We start from the raw sequence: 24,958 nt of genomic DNA, 5'->3' as shown, positions 1-24,958 counted from the left end.
TAATTATATGTCAAAATATGGCACTAATGACAGCGGTTTGGGGGAGACTGCTAGATGAACTGGGCAAGGAAAGTCTCTCGAGGTAGTGACATTTTATAATAGCAATCACTTCTACAGAGCTTTACTACACACTAAGTACCATTCTAAGTGCTAAATATGTGTGTATATACACATGTGAATTTATTTAATCCTCACAACAACCTAGTTAAATAGATATTATGACTCTAATGCACAGTTTAAGAATTGGGATGCAGAGAAGTAACTTGCTCAAAGTCACAGAGCCAGTGAGTAGTAGTGCCAAAATTTGAAGCCAGAGCACATACTCTCAATCACCTTACAACACTGCTTGCAAATACCAGCTACTAGAAGAATGAGAAGGAGTCAGGCATGTGAAAGAGGTGGGGGAAGCTGCTGTGTCCCAGGAAGAGGGCACTGCAAGTGCAAAGGCCCTAAGTGGGGAAGAACTTGGCCCTTTCCAAAGAGAGAAAGGGCCACTGTGGCTGAATGACAGTGAGAGATGGGAGAGTGTGGCACAGGAGATTTGGAAGGTAGCATGTGCTACACCAAGCAGTTTATTTGATGGCTCACTCTACCTCTGGGACTGAGCTCAATGCCTTGTATCAACCTTACACTATACAATTTCTTAATACAATAGTCACCTGTGACATATTATTTGCAGCCCACATTTTGTAGAAAGTGAAATTTAATTCACTAAGTAAATTTGCCTATGATACACAGCCATTAGGTAGAGCCAGGATTCAAACCAGGTGAAACTGCCTGCAGAATTCAGGCCACAACCACATACGACATCAGGTCAAGCTAAATACAATCATTTGTCCAAGAGTCCTCTCCACCTCCCTAGAGAAGCACCTGGCTATGAACAGAAGATGCACTCAGGTTTCTAAGAGACTTTTCTGACTAAGGTGACTGTGAAGGAAATGCTTTGTGCTATGGGACCTCAGATCAGGATTACATTGTTTCTGAACTCGGCTTTCTTTGTCCCAGAAAGCCAGAGTTTCTTGTCGGTTTCTTCCTTTGTCTAACTCATGGTTCTAAAACTGCATCTGTATTTCAGAATCATGTCAATATTTAATACTTACTGTGTCTTTGGTCTTTTGGAGTTGCCAGCTGTCTCGTGGATGTCCTACCTGGATTTGCTCCTGTGATGTTTGCTCATGCCCCGCTTTCCATCTGGGCCAGGCACAGTGGACACAGATGCCATCTGCCCTACAGAGCAGGTGTCACAGCAGTGGAACTGTCATGTGGGTGCGAGGCTCCCGCCCTACGTGAGGCTGTGGAGGCTGCAAAGCCTGCCATGGGTCCCCCCCATTTTGGCCCACTCCCTGACGTGCAGGTTGACGGCGCTCAGGGCAATAGGGTCCCCAGCCCCGGAATCAACTCCCTGGGTCTCAGAACGCAAACCACACAAACCTGGACCCTGTCCCTCGCTGGCAGGAGGTTAGCAGGGCGTCGCCTTCGCATGCACAGTAGAGAAGCCGCCTCCACCCGCAGTTCCTCCCGCAGACCCAGCCGCCTCCCCCACGCCCCTCCCGGAGCCCCCAGACCCTCAGCGGTGCTCCCAGCCCCAGCTGCATCTCCCGCGCTCACGAAACTCCTCAATTTTCTCCTCGGGGGGCGACTTCCTTAGCCGGCCGCTGCACAGCACATGGCCACCTTCCATGTTGCCACTGGCAGGGTCCCTTCTGGGTCACGGGGCCTAAGATAGAGATGCCGGGTCAGGCGGCCACAGCTTCCGGGAGGGCAAGGGCGAAGGCGGGGAAATGGGGGCCGTAGCTCACGGTAAGGGTGGGGAAGACGGGGCAAGAGGGCGCAGCTGGAGGTAAGGTGTGGGGGGCTTGCGGCTCCTTGGGACTGTGGGGTGGAGGGCGCAGCTCTGCGGGCGGTTGGAGTCAGAGGCCCAGCTCATGGGGTGGGCAGGACCCGGGCGCAGGCGTGCAGGGGAGGGCAGGTTTCGGGTTCCTGCTGGGCTTTGAGTTCTGGTTCTAGCTCGCTTTGAGTTCCGGTTCTAGCTGGCTTTGAGTTCCAGTTCGGGCTTCAGCCTTTGGTTCCGGTTCTAACTTGGAGGGGAGTTTGGGATTAGTTTAGAGGAGGGCTCTGATTCAGGGTTGGGGATTGTGGTGGGGATTTGCACCCTGGGTCAGCCTGGGTGCATCTCATGGGGACCACCGGGGCGGGGGACATGGGCTGGGTGGCTTCTTGGGAGAGGGGAGACAGGGAGCGCAGCTGGTGGGAAGGACAAGAGTGAGGGACGCAGCTCATTCAGGGGGCCACAGCAGAGTCCCAGGTCCTTTGTGCCAGGTGAGGAGAGGCACTGGTAGAATTCAGGTTCCTGCTGGGGTTTGAGGTCCACTTTCGGATTTGGCCCATGGTTCAGCTTCTGACTTGAGGTGGGGTTTGGGGTTAAGGTTCAGGCTAGGGCTTGAGTTCCAAGTTGCAGTTTGGGGCTGGGGTTAGGTTTTAGAGTGAGGGTTTTGGCCTGTTTCTGTTGTGTATGTTTGTGAATGTATTGGCATGTCTCCGTGTGCACATGTACTTATGTCAGTGTATTTGTGTGCACTTGTCAGTGTGTGCATGCATGAGTGTGTTCATGTGTGAATGTTCATTGAGTGTGACACCAAGAGCCAAACCCTTCCTCCCCTTTCCGCTCCACTGTCTTATTCCGATGGGGTGGGCTTTACAAGTCCCTTCCCTGGGCCAGCTGGAGGTTCTCGTGTTGCCTGGGGAGAGAAGAGGTCGAAGATGAGGGCAGAAATACCCAGACTAACATGTCTTTTTTACAGAGTTATTTTGAAGATTAAACAGGCTAGTCAGTCAAGCACCTAGTACAACATTTGAAGCCCAAAGGCAGAGTGTGAGCCCCTGGTGGTGGTGGCAGTGGCAGGGGCAGGAGGAGAAGCAGGAGGTGGTGGGGAAGAGACACTTGGGACTGGAGCTCAGGGCTCTTCAGGGAGAGGAGCTTCCAGATCCCAGAGAAGGGGCAAGACAGATGTGAGTCCCCTGGAGGCTCAAAAGGAAGGGCCAGGCTTCCCTGCCACAGCAGGCTCTGCGGCCTCCTCCTCTCCTTTCCACCTCAGGAGGGAGGGAAAAAGGTGAGAAGGTACTGCAGAGGAGGCAGGATGGCCAGTGGAGGGGGACCTTGGGCACTTTTTCCCAGGGCTGTGTCCTGTGGCTGCCCCAAGGGCTTCCCTGAACAAAGACTCCTGCTCTCTCACTGAGAGCCAGGGTGGGTCCCCTGCCCCTCACCATGAAGTTCGATGAGTATTGGAGAGTCGGTGCAGGGCCAAGAGGCTGCAGCCCAACTGCTAATCCCTGCTGCACTCACTCATCAAGAAGGATCACCAGCTGCCTGATGGTGAGCATGGAGGAGGTGTGAGTGGGCCAGACTAGTGCCAAGCAGCATACCAGAATTGAAACATGAAGAAATACAAAACCTGAAGAGACCAATAACAAATAATGAGATCAAAGCTGTAATAAAAAGCCTCCCAGTAAAGAAAAGCCCAATATGCTATGGCTTCACTACTGAATTCTAACAAACATTTAAAGAACTAACACCGATTCTACTGAAACTATTCCACAAAAATAGAGGTGGGGGATTACTTTGAAACTCATTCTATAAGGCCAGAATTACCTTTTACCAAACAAAGACACTTTAAAAAAGAAAACTACAGGCCAATATCTCCAATTAATATTGATGCAAAAATCCTCAACAAAATACTAGCAAACCTTTAAGCAATACATTAAAAAGATTTTTCTTCATGACCATGTGTGATTTATCTCAGGGATGCAGGGATGGTTGTAAAAAATCAATCTAGAGAGAGACATCCAAGATGGCTGACCACTAGCAGCTCGGGATTGTAGCTCCCAGTGAAAGTGCAGAGAACGAGAGGACGCCACACTTTCAGACGAATTTTTGTTGCTCACGGACCAGGAGATTCCCAGCGGAGGAGCCCCACAGGTCGCCAGCATGACTCTTGTGGCCGGCGCAGCGGTTTTGCTGGCGCCTCAGTGCAGCAGTTCTTGGTGCAGAGTGAGCGGGACTGGGTCCCCTTTTGGCCGATTCCCGGGCAGAAAAGCACCATCAATCTTAACACCACTGTTTTGGCCGGCGCAGTGGATTGCTCAGATTTCAGCGCTGGGAATCAACAAGTTGGACGTCCACTCAGAAACCTAATTTGAAAGTCATAAATCACAAAGACAACAGGTGGATAAATTTACAATGATGGGAAGAAACCAGCATAAAAAGGCTGAGAATACCCAAAATCAGAATGCCTCTCCCTCTACAGGGGATCACAGTTCCTCATCAGCAATGGAACAAGCCCTGATGGAGAATGAGTGCGTTCCATTAACAGAAGTAGGCTTCAGAAGGTGGATGATAAGAAACTTCTGTGAATTAAAAGAACTTGTTCTAACCCAATGCAAAAAAACTAAGAACTTTGAAAAAAGGTTTGACGAAATGCTAACGAGAATAGACAATTTGGAGAGGAATATAGGCGAATTAATGGAGCTGAAAAACACAACACGAGAACTTCGCGAAGTATGCACAAGTTTTAACAGTCGAATTGATCAAGCAGAAGAAAGGATATCAGAGTTCGAAGACCAACTTAACGAAATAAAACGAGAAGTCAAGATTAGAGAAAAAAGGATAAAAAAGAATGAGCAAAGTCTCCAAGAAATATGGGACTATGTGAAAAGACCTAATCTACGTTTGATAGGTGTACCTGAATGTGACGAAGAGAATGAATCCAAGTTGGAAAATACTCTTCAGGGATTATTCAGGAAAACTTTCCCAACATAGTAAGACAGGACAATATTCAACTTCAGGTAATACAGAGAACACCACAAAGATATTCCTTAAGAAGACCAACCCCAAGGCACATAATCATCAGATTCCTTAGGGTTGAAATGAAGGAGAAAATACTAAGAGCAGCCAGAGAGAAAGGTCAGGTTACCCACAAAGAGAAGCCTATCAGACTTACAGCAGATCTCTCAGCAGAAACCCTACAAGCCAGAAAAGAGTGGGGGCCAATATTCAACATCCTTAAAGAAAAGAACTTTCAACCCAGAATTTCATATCCAGCCAAACAGCTTCAAAAGTGAAGGAAAAATAAAATCTTTTGCAAACAAGCAAGTACTTAAGAGATTTCACCATCACCAGGCCTGCTTTGCAGAAGCTTCTGAAAGAAGCACTATACATATAAAGGAACAGCCAGTATCAGCCTTTCCAAAAATATATCCAGCTAGCATCAAATGGCAGTGTTAAACTTGTATATATTATTAACTGGATAAAAAGCCAAAACCCATCGGTACGCTGTATCCAGACCCATCTCACATGCAACGATACACAAAGACTCAAAACAAAGGGACAGAGGAAGATTTACCAACCAAATGGAGAGCAAACATAAATAAATAAATAAAAAGCAGGAGTTGCAATTCTCACGTCTGATAAAATAGACTTTAAAGCAACAAAGATCAAAAGAGGCAAAGAAGGACATTACATAATGGTAAAAGGATCAATGCAACAAGAAGAGCTAACGATCCTATATATACACGTACCCAATACAGGAGCACCCAGATACATAAAGTAAGTTCTTAATGACTTATAAAGAGATTTTACCCTCCCACACAATAATAGTGGGAGACTGTAACATCACATTGTCAATATTAGACTGATCAACAAGATAGAAAATTAACAAGGACATCCAGGACTTGAACTCAGACCCGGAACAAGTAAACTTAATAAACATTTATAGAACTCTCCACTTCAAATACACAAAACATACATTTTTATCAGTACCACATCACACCTATTCCAAAAGTGACTACATAATTGGAAGTAAATCACTCCTCAATAATTGCATAGCATTTCATAGGTTTAAATGAAATATTGGTTGGCTGTTTGTTATTTTCTTCCCTTATTCCTTCCTGTCTCCATTGTTAAGCACAACTATTGGCATAAAAGAGGTTTTCAGTTCCCATTTTTAGACTGCATTCTAGCCTGGGCAATAAAGCAATACTCCCGTTCTCTCTCCCTCTTTCTCTCCCTTTTTCTTCCTCCTTTTTTTTTTTTCTCTCTTTCTTTCTTCCTTTTTTTTCCTTCAAAAAAAAAAAAAAGAAATCAATCTATACAGTAAATCACACCAATAGAATGAAGGACAAAGATTATATAATAATTTACATAAATGCTGAAAAAGCATTTGATAAAATTCAACATCTCATCATGATTAAAAACCCTCAAAAACTGAGTACAGAAAGAACATTATTAACATAATAAAAGCCATATATGACATACCCACAACTAGTATCATACTGAATATGGAAACACTGAAATCCCCTTCTCTAAGATCTGGAACATGAGCAGGATCAAAAGTGAGCGGTCTGGGGCTCACGAGGACTTGCCCATTCCATATGTGGAGAAGCTTGGAGCTGGGGGAGTTCAATGAGCTTCTGCTGTTGCCTTCACCATCAGGTTCAGCTGACTCCTTTGTTGGTGGGGGTAGGGGATCCTGATTTTTCTGAGACTAATATTGGGGACCAGAAATTGATGACAGAAAAACTAAGTTCTGCCGAAATATTTTAAAAGATTTGAGCTAAGTAAAATCATAAATCAATACATGGAAGATATATATTGGTTTGTCTTAAAAAAGGGGGGTACATCTTGAAGCTGGGGCTTATAAGTCATAGATGGGTTTAGGAATTCTTTAGTGGGCAATTGCTTGCAAAAGTTAAGTTTCTGGGGTTTTTTTTTTTTTTGAGATGGAGTTTCGCTCGTTACCCAGGCTGGAGTGCAATGGCTCAATCTCGGCTCACCACAACCTCTGCCTCCTGGGTTCAGGCAATTCTCCTGCCTCAGCCTCCCAAGTAGCTGGAACTACAGGCACGCGCCACCATGCCCAGGTAATTTTTTTGTATTTTTAGTAGAGACGGGGTTTCATCATTGTAAGGTTTGTTCTTGGGTTCTTGCCGCGTTTAAAATGAAGAAACTGAGGCCAGCATGAAAATAATCCAATGCGAAGGAATTTATTTAGGCTCCCGGGTGAAGTTCTGCGGTCCGGACAGGAGGGGCCGGAGAAGTCGCAGGGACTCCTCTCAGGCAGGGGGTTTTATAGGGAGTGGAGGCGTCTGATTGGTTGTGCCCAAGGTAAGTGGGACAAAATGGAGGGGAGTAGGGCCCAGATGAAACAAAATGGCAGGGAGTGGGGCTCAGATAGGACAAAATAGGCAGGGAATGGGGCCCAGATGGGACAAAATAGTATCAGGTAGGTCCTGGCGGGACTTTTTTCCTAGGCTCCCAGGGCGGGGGGAGGTGTGTCCGAGCTCCTGGAGAGGGAAGGGGGTGTGTCCGAGCCCCCTGCGAGGCAACCGGCCTTACAATCATGTTGACCAGGATGGTCTCGATCTCTTAACCTCGTGATCCACCCACCTCAGCCTCCCAAAGTGCTGGGATTATAGGCGTGAGCCACTGCGCCCAGCCTGCAAAAGTTAAGTTTTGTTTAGAAACTTGGAGTCGACAGAAAGTAATGTTCAAGTTATAAGGGGGTCTGGTATCTGTCATGTGATGTCATACCAGAGTCAGGTTGGAAAGTAAGTCACAATATTTTAGGTCCAAAAGACCAGTTTAGCAAGATTTTATGATTTGTAGAAGTGACTTTCCTGAGACCCCTTATGAAGAAATTTGAGCAAGAAAAAAGGACAGCGTTCACTCTTCACACCTAAATATCCCCCTTTTTTTTTCATGCACACGTGAGGATCACGTGTTGTAATATTGTATGAAACTATCCCATTTTGGGGTGTTTATTTCTTCTTGCCCTAGAGTTCAAACCAGCTCTGTCTTAAAATAGTCTTATTACTTTTATGGCTCAGGGTCTGACATCTTCCAAGATAAATTTAGGTAAGAGCTGCTGTGGTTCCTTAAGCTCTATGAGGTGGACAGAGCTGTCATTGAAACAATAGATGCTGGAGAGATTTTGGGGACTGCTGCGGGGCTACATTCTCAGAAGAAAATGGAGTCTTCTAAGATCATGGAGAAAAATGTCTGGAAGTAAAAGTGAAACTTTTATATGATGTTAAGAAATTATTTTTATTTTATTAGGAGTCATATTTTCATTTTTTCTTTATTTGTCAAATTTAGGTACAAAATTTCTACAGAGTTAACAACGTGAATTTTTATGTTTACTTTAAATTTTTACCCAAAAAACTGGAGTTAATAGTTGAAAATGAAAGATAAAATAATGATGCCTGAAGCCCTGTGATGGGGACTTATGATGCGTTTTATTAATTTCTAGGATATTAAGATTAAAGATTTTTAATTTCCATCAATTTTAAATAAATAAAAATTTTTAATGAAAACTTTCAAACACTGAACATTATCTATGTTGTGTAATCAAAAAAGGCATATATCTTCTCACAAGTAGTAATAAATTTGGGGGTTTGGTATTAGATTTGGGTATTGAAATTGGTCATGAATGAGTGCTGAAAGTACAGCTTTAGCATTGGCAATAGGCTACCTCCGGGAAGCATTTGGGCCCAGAGAAGTGGATCCACCCTCTGAATCTGAAATTGAGGGCCATTGAAAAACCTCCCCCCTCCTCCCTGCGACCCCTTCCTCCACTGGAGGTCCTAAGCTTGCATGGTGATGAAAAGGTTATCAGGGTGGTAGAACTGGATCCTGGTCTGAACCCAGAAGATGATCTGGCCCAGTAGATGGAAGATGTGGAGTTTTAGGAAGAAGAGGAGGAAGGGTGCAGTGAGGAGAGCTGGGTTCTGGAACCCCAGGAAGGGGTGGTCGGGTTGGCTACATGGAGAACCCCAGCGATTGCAAGGTCACCTTTGCATTGCACTCGGTATCTGTCTTTTTGGTGAGCCTGGACCCCCAAGACCACCACCTTGGCAGCAACAGGGGTGAAGATGACAGGAGACTCAGGGATGGGAAGCTGCTCTTTGAATATGCAGGCCACAAAGACTCTGTGACTTGTGCTGGCTTCAGCCAAGTCTCCACCCTTGTGGCCACAGAAGCCATGAGTGGCCTCTTGAAAGTGTGGCATGTGGACACCGAGGAGGTGTGGTCCTTTGAAGTCAAAGACCTGAAGTGGACACAGTAGTACCCTCTAGAACTTGTCTGACTGGTGTGCATGGCCGATGGCAACATCTGGATGTGGGAAGTCCCAAATGGTGATTGCAAGACCTTCTGGGGCCCCGAGTGCACAGCCAATTGTGGCTATATGAAAAGACTAAACCTACGATTGATTGGTGTACCTGACAGTGATGGGGAAAATAACCAGCTAGATTCATGATGACAGGATCAAATTCACACATAACAATATTACCCTTAAATGTAAATGGGCTGAATGCCCCAATTAAGAGACACAGACGCAAATTTGATAAAGAGTCAAGACCCATCAGTGCTGTATTCAGGAGACCCATTTCACATGCAGACACACATATACTCAAAATAAAGGGATGAAGGAATATTTGCCAAGCAAATGGAAAGGAAAAAAAAAAAAAAAAAGCAAAGCAGGCATTGCAATCCCAGTCTCTGATAAAACAGACTTTAAATTTTTAAAAAATTGTTTGTTTAGTTAATTTTTTGATGCAGGGTCTCACTCTGTCATCCAGGCTAGAGTGCAGTGGCACGACCACAGCTCACTGCAGTCTCAGCCTCCCAGCTCAGGTAATGCTCCCACCTCAGCCTCCCAAGTAGCTAGGACTACAGACATGTACCACTATGCCCAGCTAATTTTTTTTTTTTTTTTTTTGAGACAAATTCTCGCTCTGTTGCCCAGGCTGGAGTGCAATGGCACGATCTCAGCTCACTGCAATCTCTGCCTCCCGGGTTCAAGTGATCCTTCTGCCTCAGCCTCCTGAGTACCTGTAACTACAGGCATGCACCACCACACCCGGCTAATATTTATATTTTTAGTAGAGATAGGGCTGGTCTCAAACTCCTGACCTCATGATCTGCCTGCCTTGGCCTCCTACAGTGCTAGGATTACAGGCGTGAGCCACCATGCCCGGCTCCTAATCTTTGTAGTTTTTGTAGCAATGGGGTTTCACTGTGCTGCCCAGGCTGGTCTCCAACTCCTGGGCCCAAGTGATCCACCTGCCCCAGCTACCCAAAGTGCTAGGATTACAGGTGTGAGCCATCATGCTCAACCTCAATTCTTCTGGATACACATATAGGAGTGAAACTGCTGGGGCATATGGCAACTCTGGTTAACATTTTGAGAACCCAGTAAACTGACTGTCATAGCAGCTCCACCATTACATTCCCACGATCCCTGCACAAGGATTCCAATTTCTCCACATCCTCATCAACATTTGTCATTCCTCCACCAAAGCCCAGGTAAGGAGCAGAAAGAGGGAGTCCTTGGGAACTGCAGAAAAACTATCCTTTGGGAAAAAGCAGTAAATTATATTAAAAAGAAAACCTTTTCACTGTCCTCTTTTTTCACTGTAGCCATACTAGTCAATGAGAAGTGGTATCTCACTGTGACACTGATAAGCATCTTCCTAATGACTAATGATGTTGAGCATCTTTTCCTGTTATTGGCCATTTGCATGTTTTCTTTGGAGAAATGGCTATTCCAGTCTTGTGCTCCCTTTTTTTTTTTTAAGACAGAGTCTCGCTCTGTCACCCAGGCTGGAGTGCAATGGTGCAATCTCAGCTCACTGGAACCTCTGCCTCCCAGGTTCAAGTGATTCTCCTGCCTGAGCCTCCGGAGTAGCTGGGATTACAGGCACCTGCCACTACACCCAGCTAATTTTGTATTTTCAGTAGAGATGGGGTTTTACCAGGTTGGCCAGGGTGGTCTTGAGCTCCTCACCTCAGGTGATCCACCCATCTCAGCCTCCCAAAGTGCTGAGATTACAGGTGTAAGAGCCAGTGCACCCGGCCATGTCCATTTTTTAATGGGGTTGGGTTGTGTTTTTTGTTGAGTTTATTTGCAAATATTTTATCCCATTGTAGGCTGGCTTTTCACTCTCTTCATTTCAGGTAATAATGTTCTAAAATTGACGTGGTGATGGTTGCACAACTATGAATATACAAAAATCCATTGAATCAGATGCTTTAAATGGTTGGATTATATGTCATTTGAGTTATCTCAGTAGAAGGGCTAAAAAAGTTAGCAGGGCATGGTGGTGCATGTTTGTAATCCCAGCTACTTGTACTTGAGAGGCTGAGACAAGACGATCACATAATCCCAAGAGTTTGAGGCTATCGTGTGCTATAATCACGCCACTGCACTGTAGCCTGGGTGACAGAACAAAACCCTATCTAAAAAAATTTTTAAAAGACAATTTGGAGGCCAGGAGCAGTGGCTCATGCTTGAAATCTCAGCACTTTGGAAGGCCAAGGCGGGCAGATCACCGGAGGTCAGGAGTTCAAGGAGGAACCAGCCTGGCCAACATGGTGAAACCTCATCTCTACTAAAAATACAATAATTACCCGGGTGTGGTAGTGGGCACCTGTACTCCCAGCTACTTGAGAGGCTGAGGCAGGAGAATCACTTGAACCCAGGAGGCAGAGATTGCACTGAGCCAAGGTCACGCCATTGCACTCCAGCCTGGCGACAGAGCGAGACTCAATCTCAGAAAACACACAGACACACACACACACACACACACACACACACACACACACGTCATCATACAGCTACCCCACAGTTGATGGTATCATTTCCTAGCTGTTGGGCCTTTGAGTGTTTTTTTTCTGATTGCTCGCTGTTCTTTTTTTTCTTTTTTTTTTTTTTGAGACAGACTCTTGCCCTGTTACCCAGAGTGCAGTGACGCAATCTCAGCTCACTGCAACCTCTGTCTCCCGAGTTCAAGTGATTCTTATGTCTAAGCCTCCCAAGTAGCTGGGACCACAGGTGCATGCCATCACACCCAGCTGATTTTTATTTTTATTTTTCTCTTTTTATTTTTTTGAGACAGAGTTTCACTCTTGTTGCCCAGGCTGGAGTACAATGGCATGATCTCGGCTCACTGCAATCTCCACCTCCTAGGTTCAAGCGATTCTCCTCAGCCTTCCGAGTAGCTGGGATTATAAGCGCATGCCACCATGCCTGGCTAATTTTTCTATTTTTAGTAGCAACAGGGTTTCATCACATTGGTCAGGCTGCTCTCAAACTCCTGACTTCAGGTGATCCACCCACCTGGGCCTCCCAAAGTGCTGGAATTACAGGCATGAGCCACCGCACCTGGCCTAATTTTTGTATTTTTAGTAGAGGGGGGTTTGCCATGTTGGCCAGGCTGGTCTCAAACTCCTAATCTCAAGCAATCCACCTGCCTCGGTCTCCCAAAGTGCTGGAATTACAGGCATGAGCCACTGTGCCCAGCCTGATTTCTCACTGTTGTAAACACTAGGAAAGGGGTTCGGCTTTTCCTGCACCCCTGTTTAGAGTCATTCCTGGAAGAGGAAAGGACATTATAATGAAAATTTTTTCCAGTACTCTCCCTAAGTACTGCCCCTTCCCTTGGGTTAGAGCCAGGATGGTGTCTGGCCCCGGGGAGGCGCAGAGGCATGCTTACCAGGGGAAGCCAGGGCAACGGAGCTTGAGCGTGCTGTTTCCAGCCACATATGAGAAATGGAAGCCTCCGGAGTTGAGAACCAAAGAAGTCAGATGAACCATGTGGCTGCAGGACAGGGTAGAGAGGGGATGTCAGCCCCAGGCCCCTCCACACCTCATGTGTAGTTCTGCAGCATGGACACAGGCACTGCCTACGAAGAGCCCACCTCTCAGCCCAAACCCCTCCCCTGTAAAATGAGAATAAGCACTCAGGATGGTTGTGAGGATTAACTAACAGATTGAGAAGAAATGGTGGCCAAGCGTAGCACATGGGACACTCCCAAAATGCTTTTTCATTCCCCTCAAGCCCAGAGTAAATCCCTTCCACCTCTTTGGGTTTGATGACAGGCCATTCCAATTTAATTTCACTTCAGATCTGGAAATGTCCAAATTCTCTACCTGGAGGATAGAAAGGAAATCTCAGGATAAGTTTGGGGGCCTCACTTGAAGAAACGTACCTTATAGAAGAGCCATGAGAATGACGTGGCTTTCATTCACTCAGCAGATACATTGGAACCATCTCTTGGGCCCACCCTGAGTTTGGTTAGGGGTACAGGAGATGGGAACTAAGGAACTAACCCAGCCTAGGGGATGGAGGACTGCCTGGAGGAGAAGGCCAGACCTGAATGAGTCACCCAGGCTAAGTGGGGAGTCAGGAGGTGCAGGCAGTTAGGAAGTACACTGCAGGCAGAGGGTAGCATGGGGAGCCATGCCCATGGGGAGAGGCAGGAGTGGGGCTGGAGATGTGGGAGGGGTCCCCTGGTTTTCCACCTGTCCTTTGGGAGCCCCAGGATCCTGTCTGGTGCACCTGGGGCTGCCTCGCTCACCTAAATCCAAGAAGGTGGAGCCTCTTGGTGACTTGAACCCCTTCCCAATGCCTTAACCAGAGCAAACCCCATTTATCTGCTTTTCCGCCAAAACCCTGTCTGTAAAGAGGGTTCTGCTGCTTAAAAGCAGAGAGCTGAGAGCCACGGCTACAGGCCCACGAGAGCCACTGGATCGTTCTGAGCAGGGGGCACCCAGGACTGCTTGGAGTAGGGGAGGCTCTCACTGACCGACGTGCAGAGCAGCGGAGGGAGGGGACCAAAGACCCTCGGCAGAGTGATGACGGGGTGACGGGGTCGCCACGGAGACCACAGTGGTGGCAGTGGCAGAGGTGGCAGCGGGGTTGGTAGCAAGCACAGGCAGGTCAACTGGTCCTCTAAGAGGATGGGTTCTGCTTTCTTCTGTGTTGGCTTCCTTCCCCTCTTCTTGAGGTCTGCAACATGCCCAGGCTGGAGTACAATGGCACCATCTCGGCTCACTGCAACCTCTGCCTGCTGGGATTACAGGTGCCCAGCACCACACCTGTTCAAGACTGAAAATAAAGCTTGTTTATTTCCAAGTCGTGTGCTTTGATCCCCACTATCAGTGGTCCCTTCCCAGCCCCTGCTGTGTGCAGGGACCTGCCTAGGCAGCCAAGTCTGCTCATCCCGGGACCTGGCAGCTGCCCTGGAAAAGAAGTGTTGGCAGAGCCGCGCCCACCCTCTCCTGCTGACTCTTCCTTCACCCAAGAACCAGGAAGACATGAAGTTCCCCAAAGTCTCCACGAAGAGCCTGGAGGTGGGAGGGCTTTCCTGGTCCCCTGGCTGGGCCAGAGCTGCCTTTGAAACACAGGATCACTCCAGGTCTCCTGCTCAGACTGCACGCTCCTGGGGGCAAGACGCCATCCTCTCCTACCCTGACAACACTGCTGACGGGGGGTCTGGCCAAGCTCACCTTCCTTCCTGGAGGGCCATCTCCAGAGTGCTGTGGCCACACCCGTGCCACCCCTCCCACCACAGCAGGAGCTGCAGCTGTGTCCATTGTCAGGTTGGCCAGCTTAGTGCCCACCCTCACCTGGCAGCACAGTCCTTTCAGTCCCACAGCCCCGCTTCCTTGGCATTAATCTCAACCGCTTCCTACCTCAGAAAGCAGAAACTTTGCCAGGAAGCTGGGGGATCAACCAGGCCAAGGAGTGGGACAGTGTGTCAAACAAGGAGAGCTGAGGTCCAGGATGTACAGGGCCAGACTGGACATTGCTGGCCCCAAGGCTGACAGCATCCTGGACAGGACAGTGGGCCCAGATTCATGGAGAAGGGGACACAGTGATGAACAACTGACAAACACAGGAATAATAAATTTATTATAACAATCACAGATGGTGGGGTAGTGCACATAAAAAGGGGGGGACCTCTTCTCACCAGAGGGCTGCTGGCCAGTGCCCAGAGTGGCAGGCAACACAGGGAGGCACTACCTGCATGGCCCCGGCCCACTGACGGGCCCGCTCTCTCTGGGTGGCACAGTGTGTGGTGCAGTGTGTGGTGCTCTGAGAATGCAGGTCCTGAGGGTCTCGCTCTTCATCCTTCGTAGTGGGGACACGGCCCTCACGTGAGCGGCACAGGGGTGCTGGCAACAGGATCCCCGACGTCCCTGCTCCCGGGGTGCCCACAGTGCTCAGCAGGAATGCCATGAGGGCTGAGGCCCAGCTGGTGGCAGGGAGCCGTCAGCACCCATGGGCCAGCCCTCCCTCCAAAAGGCAGCCTGTTGCCCTGGACTTGGAGGCTTCCCCAGGGGTGTGCCCCACTTGCCAAAAGCAGTGTAGCCTAAACTCAAAACTGACCAGAGAATCCCATGTGTGTTTTAAGGGTTTCCCATGTCCTCTGTGTTCTCCTATAGAAACAAGTAGGGGTGTGTCTAGCACACACAAGATGCTCTAAGAACACCGAGTGCACCCTCACGCTGCTGCGATGGACCTGGAACCTGGACCCTGGACAGGCCACAGTGAGAGCAACCCAAGGATCGCATCTGGCTCCCTAGAAGAAGTCACGTGGAGGGCCTTCTCTGAGAAGTCAGCCAACGCCCCCCAAGCAGCCCGCTCCACTGCTCCCATCTCAGTTCTGTACAGGTGTGGGATTTTGTTTTGCAGGTCCCCAAGGCAGAAGATAAAAGCAGGAAAGCTAACCTAACCCCAGGCTCTCTAAGGAAGCCAACGCCTAGAAGTGTCTGAGAGGAGGCGTGTGTCCTTGCCCCCAATGAGGCCACAGGCCATCCCTGCAGTGTTGGCTAGGCAGCCGAGAGGCAGGCCTGGTGGACACTCTGGGCCCAGGTGTTGAGCAAGGCGGTGACCGAGTGCTTGTCCGGGAGCTGCAGCAGCCTGGAGGTCATGCAGCGGTGCACCGACTGGAGGAAGGGGTTGGCATCTGCAACAGAACAGCAGGCGTGAGCCTAAGGTGGCCAACGCTGCACCCACACCCCGCACACCCAGCAATGCTCTGGGAAAGGGCAGCCCCAGCCTTGGGCCGAAGCACAGGGAGGTGATGTCCTGCACACTGCCCGGCCTTCAGGCTCTCCTCCCAGAGCCTCATTGTCAGTGAAGAACTGAATCCCAACAGGATCTAGAGCCCAAGGCTCTGTCTCTAACAACCCTGAGGGCCCAGCCTGGCTCTGCTGTGTGCCACCTCTGGGCTCAGGGAGACTGCCCCCTGCCACCGTGGTTCTCTCTGGAGCCACAATACCCAGATGGGGCCCTGTAAGCCCAAGCTACTGGTGGGATCCGTGAGCCCCACCAAGCTCCCCAGTGGCCTGTGGGAAGAGCAGGGTCTGTCCTTGAGCTGTGGGCTTACTCACCCCTTACCCACTGTACATGACCACCCTAGACAGCTGACCTGACACAAGATGAAGGGGTTGAAGGGACACAGTGGGAGCAGAGACCTTCTTTCTCAGATGACCACTGGATAACCCGCTCCTGTCCGTACAGGGGGAGCCAAAGGACGGGAGAGAGGGGCTTGAGCTAGGGAGGGGCAGGAGTGCAGAGGCTGTCCATGCTGCACTGGAGGCCTGGTTTTCCACAATGACCCCTGCCTGCCCTGGGCCTCCAGACAGCTCCTCTGGGTCTACCCACCGTATTGCCACTGCCGGTCGATCCACAGCGGGCTTTGGGCAGGATAGTCAGCAGGCACACTGAGCTCCAGTGGTGGCACACTCGGGAGGTCTTTGTCATCTGCAACACAGAAGGCTGTATCTGTGACCTGGACAAGCCCCGGCCTGCCCTGCCTCACAGCCCTGCTCTGGAACAGGACTTTTCATTCTGGTGAGGCTTGTGGCAAAGCCTGGAGTTCTCTCTGACTCTCAGATTTCCAAACGTGAAGCCTGGAGTGCCCTGTGTAGATGGGTATCCGGAGGTCCTGCCTACCACCTCCCTAAGGGCCCCAGGCAAGCAGAGCCACATGTGTGTTGAGGAGGTGAGAGTATGTGGGCTCCAGCAGCAGGGACTGAGGCATGGCCAGGCTATCTGGGACCCAGTGTGTGTGAGGACACAGTGGACAGCCTGGCGGGACATGAACACAGGGTGGGTTCTGGGCACTGTGCCCTCTGGCTCTGATGGCAGAGCCCTGGGGCTGTGGTCAAGGCTTGCTCTCCCATGCCAGCCCCGGCCCCCCTGGACACTCACCCAGCTTGCAGATCAGGTGGACAGTGCCATTGTTGCTGCAGTGAGAAGGGTCCAGGTTTACCAAGAACTTGGGATCCAGCCTGGCTACCTCACCCTGGAGCACGCTCGGGATGCTCTGCCGCTCATCATCCTCAAGCCTCCGCTTTCGGGTGCACACCATCGGGGCCCTGGGGGAGGCGGCATGGTGACCACACTGGGCATACGCGGCCCAGGGCTGGCCACCCTCCGCAAAGCCCAGCCCAGCTGGACGTACGTGATGGGTGGGCCGTGAATGGCAGTCATGGCTGGAACGAACGTGCGGTACAGGGAATGGTTGAAGACGGGTGAGCGGATGTTGGCCAGGACGGCATCCAGGAGCGGCTGGCATAGGTACTGCTGTTTGGTTGGTGGCACCGGGGGTGGTGGGGGAGTGGGCTGGAGGCAGGATGGGCACGGTCAGTAGCCCAGGACCTGAGGGTTCCCCATTTAGGGGGCTTCCCACCCCAGCACCATCATCACTCACAGCCAGATTCCCAAGGCCTCTCTCACAGCCTCCACCCTTGTGCAGACAATGTTGGCTAATCCTGGGAATAATCCCCTACCCCCACAGCCTGTCCTCCCCAGATTCCCTGCCCCCTCTGCACCAGGTGGAAGAGGCACCCACAGGGGCCATAGACAGAGGGTGACTTATCCCACATTCTGACCCAGCACAGCAGACCTGGCCTGGAAGCCTGGTGGGCAGGGTCCAAGGTCAGGCCCAGCCCCCACCCAGCCACCCTGATCTTGAAGGCCCCTCCCAGTGGCGCTCCCAGAAGCTCTTGGGGGAGCCCTGGTTCCCCCAGGGGTGCCTGGCAGCACACTCACCACTGCCATGTCATTCTTGAGTTTCTCCAGGGCAATCTCACACTTTTGCAAGGTCTTCAGGGGACACCTGCAGAGAGAGGGGACTTGGGCTGACCTCTGTGCTGGAAGGGTGGGAGAAATGGCAGCTCTCAGGCTTGGATCTGGGATCCCGACCGCTGCCACTGGGCCTTGGCGATCAGAAACCTCTGCAGGAGCTCCCACCAGCTGACCAGCTGTTCCCAGACCCAGAGTCTAAGGCAGGCAGCCCTCACCTCCCCCGGAGCTACTTGTCTCTGGTTAGCAGGGTGAGGCCATGGGTCAAGAGAAGGGACAGTGGCCAGGCCTCTGACCAGGCTGGGAAGGCCTCATTCTCATCTAAGCCAGTCCCTGCCCTGCTCGGCCCTATAACCCTAACAAGGATCAACTCACAAAGGCTTGGAGGACCACCGAATAGTGACTGGCATTCTATCCAGACAAGCAGAACAAAGAGACCGTTCTAGACGGGGTAGGGGAGAGCCAGAGTTGAGATGAGAGGGAGGTATATGCCAATGCCCATGCTGTTCTGAGGTGCTGGCCAAGCTCTGATCCTCACAGCAGGCCATGGCCGGCGGGCCTGCCTTCCACCTGCTTCTTACCAGCACCGTCTTGTTTCATTTTCATGACAACACACATGGGCTACAAATGGGGTAACTGAGATGCAGTCACCTGCCCATGGTCACTGGCAAGTCAGAGGCAGAAGTCCAGGGCAGGCTCAGGCCCACCATGGCCAGCTAATGGTCAGGCCATTACAAGCTGGGCCCCTGGCTGCTGGCTGGATGAGGTCTGGCTGTGATGGCCCAGTATGAGGACCGCAGCAGCAGCCAGGAGTAGGGCAAAGGCTGGGCACCAGCAAAGATGAAGCCTGGGCTTGAAGCCCCAGCACACACCAGACTGGGGCCTTGGAGGCCTCTGGCAAGGGCCCAAAGAGCTGCCTGGTGCCCTTGCTAAACCCACATCATTACCAAGTATCCATCCATGGCTGGGCCACCCATGACCCTGTGGACCCTCCAGGGGCTGTGGGCAAAGCTTACCGCTTCGAAGGGTCTGTCAGAATGTCCAGAAGGCTCTTCATCTTACTCAGGTCCTTTTTTCTGTCTGGGACAGAATAGGGTACACTAAGACGCAAGCCCGACGTATCCCCAGGGTGCCCCTGCCCCGGCCACAGCCCACCTTCGTTCTTGTCGATCTTGTTGATCATGCGGCGCAGGGGCTCGATGTACTTGGAAAGCTGCTTCAGCTTGTCCAGGTACTGCTGCTCCTCAGCCTGGCTGGAGCCAGCTGGGCTCATGACAGAGCTGGGGTTCACTGCAGGACACAGGCGGGTGAGGCCACAGCCCTCGACCCTCAGGTGGGGAGCTTGAGCTCTGAGGGCCCCAAAACTCGCACACCTGGTACAGGCTGAGGCCTCGTAAAGGTGAGGAGTGATCTCAGCACCTCAACCTGCCAGGCCGAGTACAGGTCACATGATGGGGCCATAGACCCCAGGCCCAACTTACCAGGTGTGTTTAAAGGTCCAGGTGAGGGAACGCTGAAGTTCTGTGGGGTCCGTGCTGTCACTGGGCTCTGGGAGGGCTGCGGTGAGGGGCTGGGCAGGAAGCTACTGGGGGACGGGGCAGGGCCGGAGCTGCAGCCAAGTGAAACATGTGAGCTGGATCCAGGCAGGGCAGCCTCAAAGGGCCAGGCAGGGAGGGCACCCCAGGCCAGGCCTACCTGACATTGGAGTTGGGCTGTGAGCCAGGCTGGCCAGGCTGTGGGGACGGCTGAGGGGGAGGGGGCATCGACTGCGGGGTCTGCACCTGCTGGCCCGGCGATGGCGAGGACAGCATGGGGAGGCTGCTCTGGCTGACCTGGAAGTGGAGGGGCTCAGCCAGTGCGATACCACACGCCCACCCACCTCCACACCACCTGCCCACTGCACACACAGGCCCGTCCTCCCGCACAGCCCCACCACACACCTGTGTCTTCATCCAGATGCCACCTGGACAAACACACAAGCACACTCCCCCAGTCTGGCACACAGCATGAAGTGACCAAGAGGTTGGCAGGGGGACCCAGGCAGGGAAGCCCTTGCTCCTTGACCAGGGGCCCACAAGGACATAGGCTTTGGGGCTGTGACGTGGGAGTGTGAGGAAAAGGGCAGTCTGGGAGGCAAAACCCTTGGCCTGGCCTTCCCTGCCATGCCTGCCTGTCCTATGACACGCTGCTCTGTGGGTTGGTGAGGACCCTGCTCTGCTGACCAGCGGGACCGTCTTCCCGCATGCTTCCATGAGCCCCTGCAGTCCCCAGGCTGACTGAACCAAGGAAAAGCCCAGAGGCCATGGCCATCTGTTGTGGTTAAACATGCAGCTGCAGGGCTGGTCCCACGCTGTGTCCCACCTGGACCTGCTTAATTGGAGCAAGGTGGACTAGGGAGTCACCCACACACCTATGGTGGCACTTGCATCAGCCCACACGAGCGCACCTAGGAGAGGTGAGCTACTCAGTGTCAAAGACACCCGGGTCCAGAGCCTGGTTCTGCCATGCAGGTGCGCACCTGAGTCCTCTGAGGCCCTGTGTGTCTGCAGAGCAAGGCTGCTGCTCTGCTCCCCTGGCCTTGCTGGGCCTGACACAAATAAGATTGACCACCCCAGTGTCCACACCAGGGACACCACTGTCTTCATCTGTAAACTCTAGGGATGAAACCACACCACTCAGGCACCAGAGACAAGCATGTGTGAAACACCCACACCCTCCTGGGGTGGAGCACAGATCATGGCTTTGACGGGGAGGGTAGCTGTCTGCCAGCCCTGGGTGTTTGTCCTCCCCTAGAGGGACTCTCAACAGGGGGCTGCCTTGCCCAGTGCCGGTAATGGTGGCATGAAGTCCCAACCCCTTGCCACACTGAGGGTACCCTGAAGGCCCTGCTAGCTTCAGAGGCCCCCAAGGGCCCCTGGTGGCACTTCCCACACCCTGGTCAACCCCCTGCCTGCCAAGCATCCCCTTATAACCTGCTTCCTAGGAGCCCAGCCCCTGGACCGTCCATTTCTGTAGACCAACTCAGTCCTTCTCCAGGGGCACTCTGAACACGAAAGCCTGCCTGGGGCCATGTCTCACACCACCCCAAGCACCTCTGCCACAGTACTGTGAGTACTGGGATAGGACTGCTACTTTCTCAGCTCCTCAAATTGGGGCCCAGGCCCAGAGCCCACAAACAGAATGCCCTCCTCACCACCCCACCAGGCAGCGGAAGGCAGGGTGGCACTGCCCTTGCAGCACCACCTGGACCAAGCTCCTGGAGTGAAATGCTCTGTCTTGCCTGTTCCATGGAGTGTGCCTGACAGCGCTGCACAGGATGCTGGGTGCAGGCTGCTCCTGAGCCACGTGTACTGGGACACCAAGGGGTGGAGGGCTAAGGCACAGGGCGTGACCAGAGCAGGGCACTTTCAGCACAGCTGGGTCAGAGGTCCCTATCCAAAGCCACTGGCCCAGTGGGTCATCAACTGACGGAATGAACTGTTCCCACTGCTTTGTGGTCAAGACACCCCTGCCTGGGAGAGGAGGGGCAGAGTGCAGGAGCACCCAGCCTTGGCCTGCCAGGCCTCTGCCGAGTGAAGCAAAATGGCTTGCAGTGATTGTCGCTGAGGTTAGCAAGGTCAGAAACGGGAACTGGTGTTACTTCATTTGCTAAACGCTGAGTTGAACAAGTACAGCAGGTTTCTCACACCCAAGTACTGTGCATTCACGGTGCTGGGGTGCACAGAACCCTGGCTGAAGGGGAGTGAGGGAATATCCCTGACACTAGAACACACGTTCTAGACTCATCCAGGTGTCAACAAAATCCCAAGCCCAGAAAATTCCATAGAGAACCACAGACGGCACTGGGGAGTGGGAAGCAAAGACTCTGGGGCCCCATGCCCAGCCCAACCATGTGGAGCATGGCCCACGCTGTGGTGGGGTCCCTCCTAAAGCCCCCAGCAGCCCCGTCACCGCTTTCCCTTTCCCTGAACCGTGCCTGACTTGCTGCTGCTCTCTCCCTGCACCACAGAAAGCTGTCTCACAAGCTCACCCCTCTTCCTGCTTGCAGGCCAGGGCCCCTCCCCTGGCCTCTCCCTGACCACCTGTTCCAGAGAGGCGCCTGTGCTTGAGCAGGTGCCCCTTCTAGAAGATGGTCAGCTCTTGTCTACCACCTAAAGTTCGGTGCTTCTCTGAGGAGCGAGGCAGCTGCAGGCTGGGCAGAGGCCAGAGCAGGGAAGGCAACCACACAGCCCTCACTGCCACCCGAGAGTTCTCATCTGCTCTTGAACCTCAGGAAGCCCAGCATCCACTCAGGGCCCGAAGCAGCAGTCTCATCAGCCACACCCTCAGGGCCCCCAGGCACCCACCCAGCACTTAGGTCTATCTCAGCTCTTCAGCTGCCCCAGCAGCCAGCAGAGCCCTGAGGATGGGAGGCAGGGAGACTTCTAGTGGGAAGAAAAACAAAGGGCACCGTTTCATTTCCAAGACCATGAGAGCAGGAAACCAGGTCCTGTGCCCAGGTGTCAATGGAGGGCAGTCCAAGTCCAGCATCTGGGATGAGAAGCAGTTCCTCAGACTCATCTGAAGACAGAACTGGCTCAACGGAGGCAGAGAGGCAAGAAAGAAACTTCCAGCCCTTGGGCTCGTGTCAGGTCTGGGATTGGAGCAGGGAAGGAGAACGCAACAGTGCCTCTCCAGTCAAAGGATGAGCCCCGAGCGGGGAAGGCGCCGCCTGCTTACACCTGCCAAGGGAGCATTGTGGCATGGGCTATGCCACCCCCAGACACCGTGCTGGGCACTGTGGTCCAGCATGCACCCAGCACAGAATTCTGCTTGGATCTGGTAGCCTGAGTCCGTGAGGCGTGCCCACTGTAACAGGAAGATGCAGTCACGGGCTGTCAGGACCGGGGAGGGAGCCTGGGCCCTGCGAGCCCTCTGGAGAAGAGCCCATGGGGCATGTACGTTCCCACTCTTTCAGCTCCATCTGTTTTCTTGGACCCAATTTGCTGCCACAAGGAAAGAACAAGAGCAGATGGGCAGTGTGGACACCAGACTGCATCCTGTTGACTGCTGAGGGCAGGTGGCTGGGGAGGACAGTGGCCATAGGACCACCACCTGGACACACCGTAGTCAGTAGGTTCTGGCTCCTGAGAGCTCAGATGGGACACAGTGGGGCAACTCCTGGTGAAGACAACGGATACGTTCCTGGAATAAGCTCTCTCTTCTCGAAAGGGACTGGATTGAAAGATACTAACACAAAAGCAGCAGCACACCTCTGCAGCTAGCTGGTGTGGGCACGTCAATGCCTTTGGTTCACGGGACCCAGCATGCCTCACATCCCCAAGGCTGGGCCACAGCCAGGTGTGGGGGGCTGTGCCAGGGAGCCTGGTGTTCTGGCCCATCATAGAGGGCTGGCCTGGGGGAGAGCCCTCTGCAGGAAAGGCCAGGACTAGAGAGGGCTGCAGAGCAGCCGCCTGGGCAGTAGTGAGGTCTCCACTCTAGGGTGTCCCTCCATTGGCTTTTCTTGCTCCCTAAACTCCTGCCAGAATTTCCTTTCTTACAGCTGACAAGCATGAACAAAGGTGCTTTAAAAAAAAAAAAAAAAAAAAAAAAAAAAGAACAAGACTGGGCGCGGTGGCTCACGCCTATAATTCCAGCACTTTGAAAGGCCAAAGTGGGTAAACCATTTGAGGTCAGGAGTTCGAGACCAGCCTGGTCAACGTGGTGAAACCCCATCTCTACTAAAAATACAAAAATCAGCCAGGCATGATGGCAGGCACTTGTAGTCCTAGCTGTTCGGGAGGCTGAGGCAGGAGAATCGCCTGAAGCCAGGAGGCAGAGATTGCAGTCAGCCAAGATCGCACCATTGCACTTCAGCCTGGGGGACAGGAGCAAGACCATCTCAAACAAACAAACGAACAAAAAAGAACAAAACCAGAACCTTGCCCCAGTTTTGCGCCTTCCTTCCTCTTTCCAGAAATCCTGTGGCTTTGGTCTACTGCCAGGACAAGGAATACTTTCTAAATACTGCCTCATTTGTCCTCAGTGAACCAACCCCAAAGGTTCAGGGGTATGCTCTTCACTGCCAGCGTAAACGGGCAGAACCTGGTGACTAAATCTGTGTGCAGTTAGCTGGCATCTTCCCATGACAGCGCTCTCACTCCCCGACATGGTGCAATGAGGACAAACCAGGATTCTCCATGGCATTTATTCCAAGGCACTAACTTTTTCAGCTTTATCATATATGTCTCTATCCTTCTTCTGCTCCCTCTAACCTCCTTGCCTTTGGGGGTTGGAAGCTTCTAGAGAGAGACCTATTAGCTGGCATAACTCAGGGCAAACTTAATCTAAGGGGCCAGGGAAGGCTGGGGAGAAAGAGACTGAGTGGGTTTGGGAACCGGTGGGAAGGAGGGAGGGGCTTCCTGTGAAAAGCCCAGGTGGAAGCGACAGCAGTTGGGTGTGGGGAGTGGGCAGTGCACAAGAGCATAGGCAAGCCAAGGCCCAGGACAGAGCCTGGCCTTGTAGGGGGGTCGGGGGAGCCCACCCAGGAGTGCCCAGCAAACCCAAAGGAGGCAGGTCATCAGCTCAGCAGGAAGGGGAGTGAGGAGTTTCCAGAAGAATCCTGCTGAGAGGCCAGGGGGAAGGGTTTCATTTGAGCCCTCAATCCTGACTTGGTGGCTCCCTGGGGGCACTCTCAGTCTGTAGAAGGGGCTATATGCTCGAACTACAACCTGCTGCAACGAGAAACAGTGAGGCTCTGTATACAGAGCTTAGCTCAAGGCCTGGCATGTATCACATACTGAGAACATTGGGGACGTTTTGTGTTTATAAAATCAGTCCTACATGCTGCTACTAAAGTCATTCCTCCACATACATGCCAACCTTACTCTGTGAACCCAGTGGATACTGAGCCAGAGGCTATGAGAAAGGAGGAAAAGCAGTTCTAGCAGACAGAGCGCAGAACCCAAAGGGGTCTGGTCAAGGAGACACCAGCAGCATGTGAGCAGGTCATGGAGCTCACAGCCTCTAGGCCATAAGGAACTGC

At 51.9% G+C, this 24,958-nt stretch overlaps 1 protein-coding gene and 1 pseudogene across 7 annotated transcripts in view; one reads left to right on the top strand and one right to left on the bottom strand.

The window, feature by feature from the left end:
* The first annotated feature begins 1,781 nt into the window (after positions 1–1,781).
* On the top strand, positions 1,782–9,745 carry LOC105708090 (angio-associated migratory cell protein-like; annotated as a pseudogene).
* MED15 (mediator complex subunit 15) overlaps positions 6,050–24,958 on the bottom strand; it is an 89,891-nt gene continuing 70,982 nt past the window's right edge. For all 7 annotated transcript variants that reach the window (XM_012439253.2, XM_012439255.2, XM_012439256.2 and 4 more), the window contains 9 exons: positions 19,630–19,766; positions 19,416–19,543; positions 19,090–19,224; positions 18,951–19,014; positions 17,902–17,968; positions 17,312–17,472; positions 17,059–17,225; positions 16,510–16,608; positions 6,050–15,808 (listed from right to left, as the gene is read on the bottom strand). In XM_012439253.2, the coding sequence (XP_012294676.2) occupies positions 15,672–15,808; positions 16,510–16,608; positions 17,059–17,225; positions 17,312–17,472; positions 17,902–17,968; positions 18,951–19,014; positions 19,090–19,224; positions 19,416–19,543; positions 19,630–19,766 (1,095 nt within the window). In that variant the 3' untranslated portion in view covers positions 6,050–15,671. The remainder of the gene's footprint in view (positions 15,809–16,509; positions 16,609–17,058; positions 17,226–17,311; positions 17,473–17,901; positions 17,969–18,950; positions 19,015–19,089; positions 19,225–19,415; positions 19,544–19,629; positions 19,767–24,958) is intronic.

The sequence above is a fragment of the Aotus nancymaae genome, unplaced genomic scaffold (assembly GCF_030222135.1).
Source record: "Aotus nancymaae isolate 86718 unplaced genomic scaffold, 86718_ANA_hifiasm-v0.15.2.pri h1tg000049l, whole genome shotgun sequence".
NCBI classification, from domain to species: Eukaryota; Metazoa; Chordata; class Mammalia; order Primates; family Aotidae; genus Aotus; species Aotus nancymaae.
The sequence above is the reverse complement of the archived record's forward strand: the minus strand, read 5'-3'. Positions and strand labels throughout refer to the sequence as shown.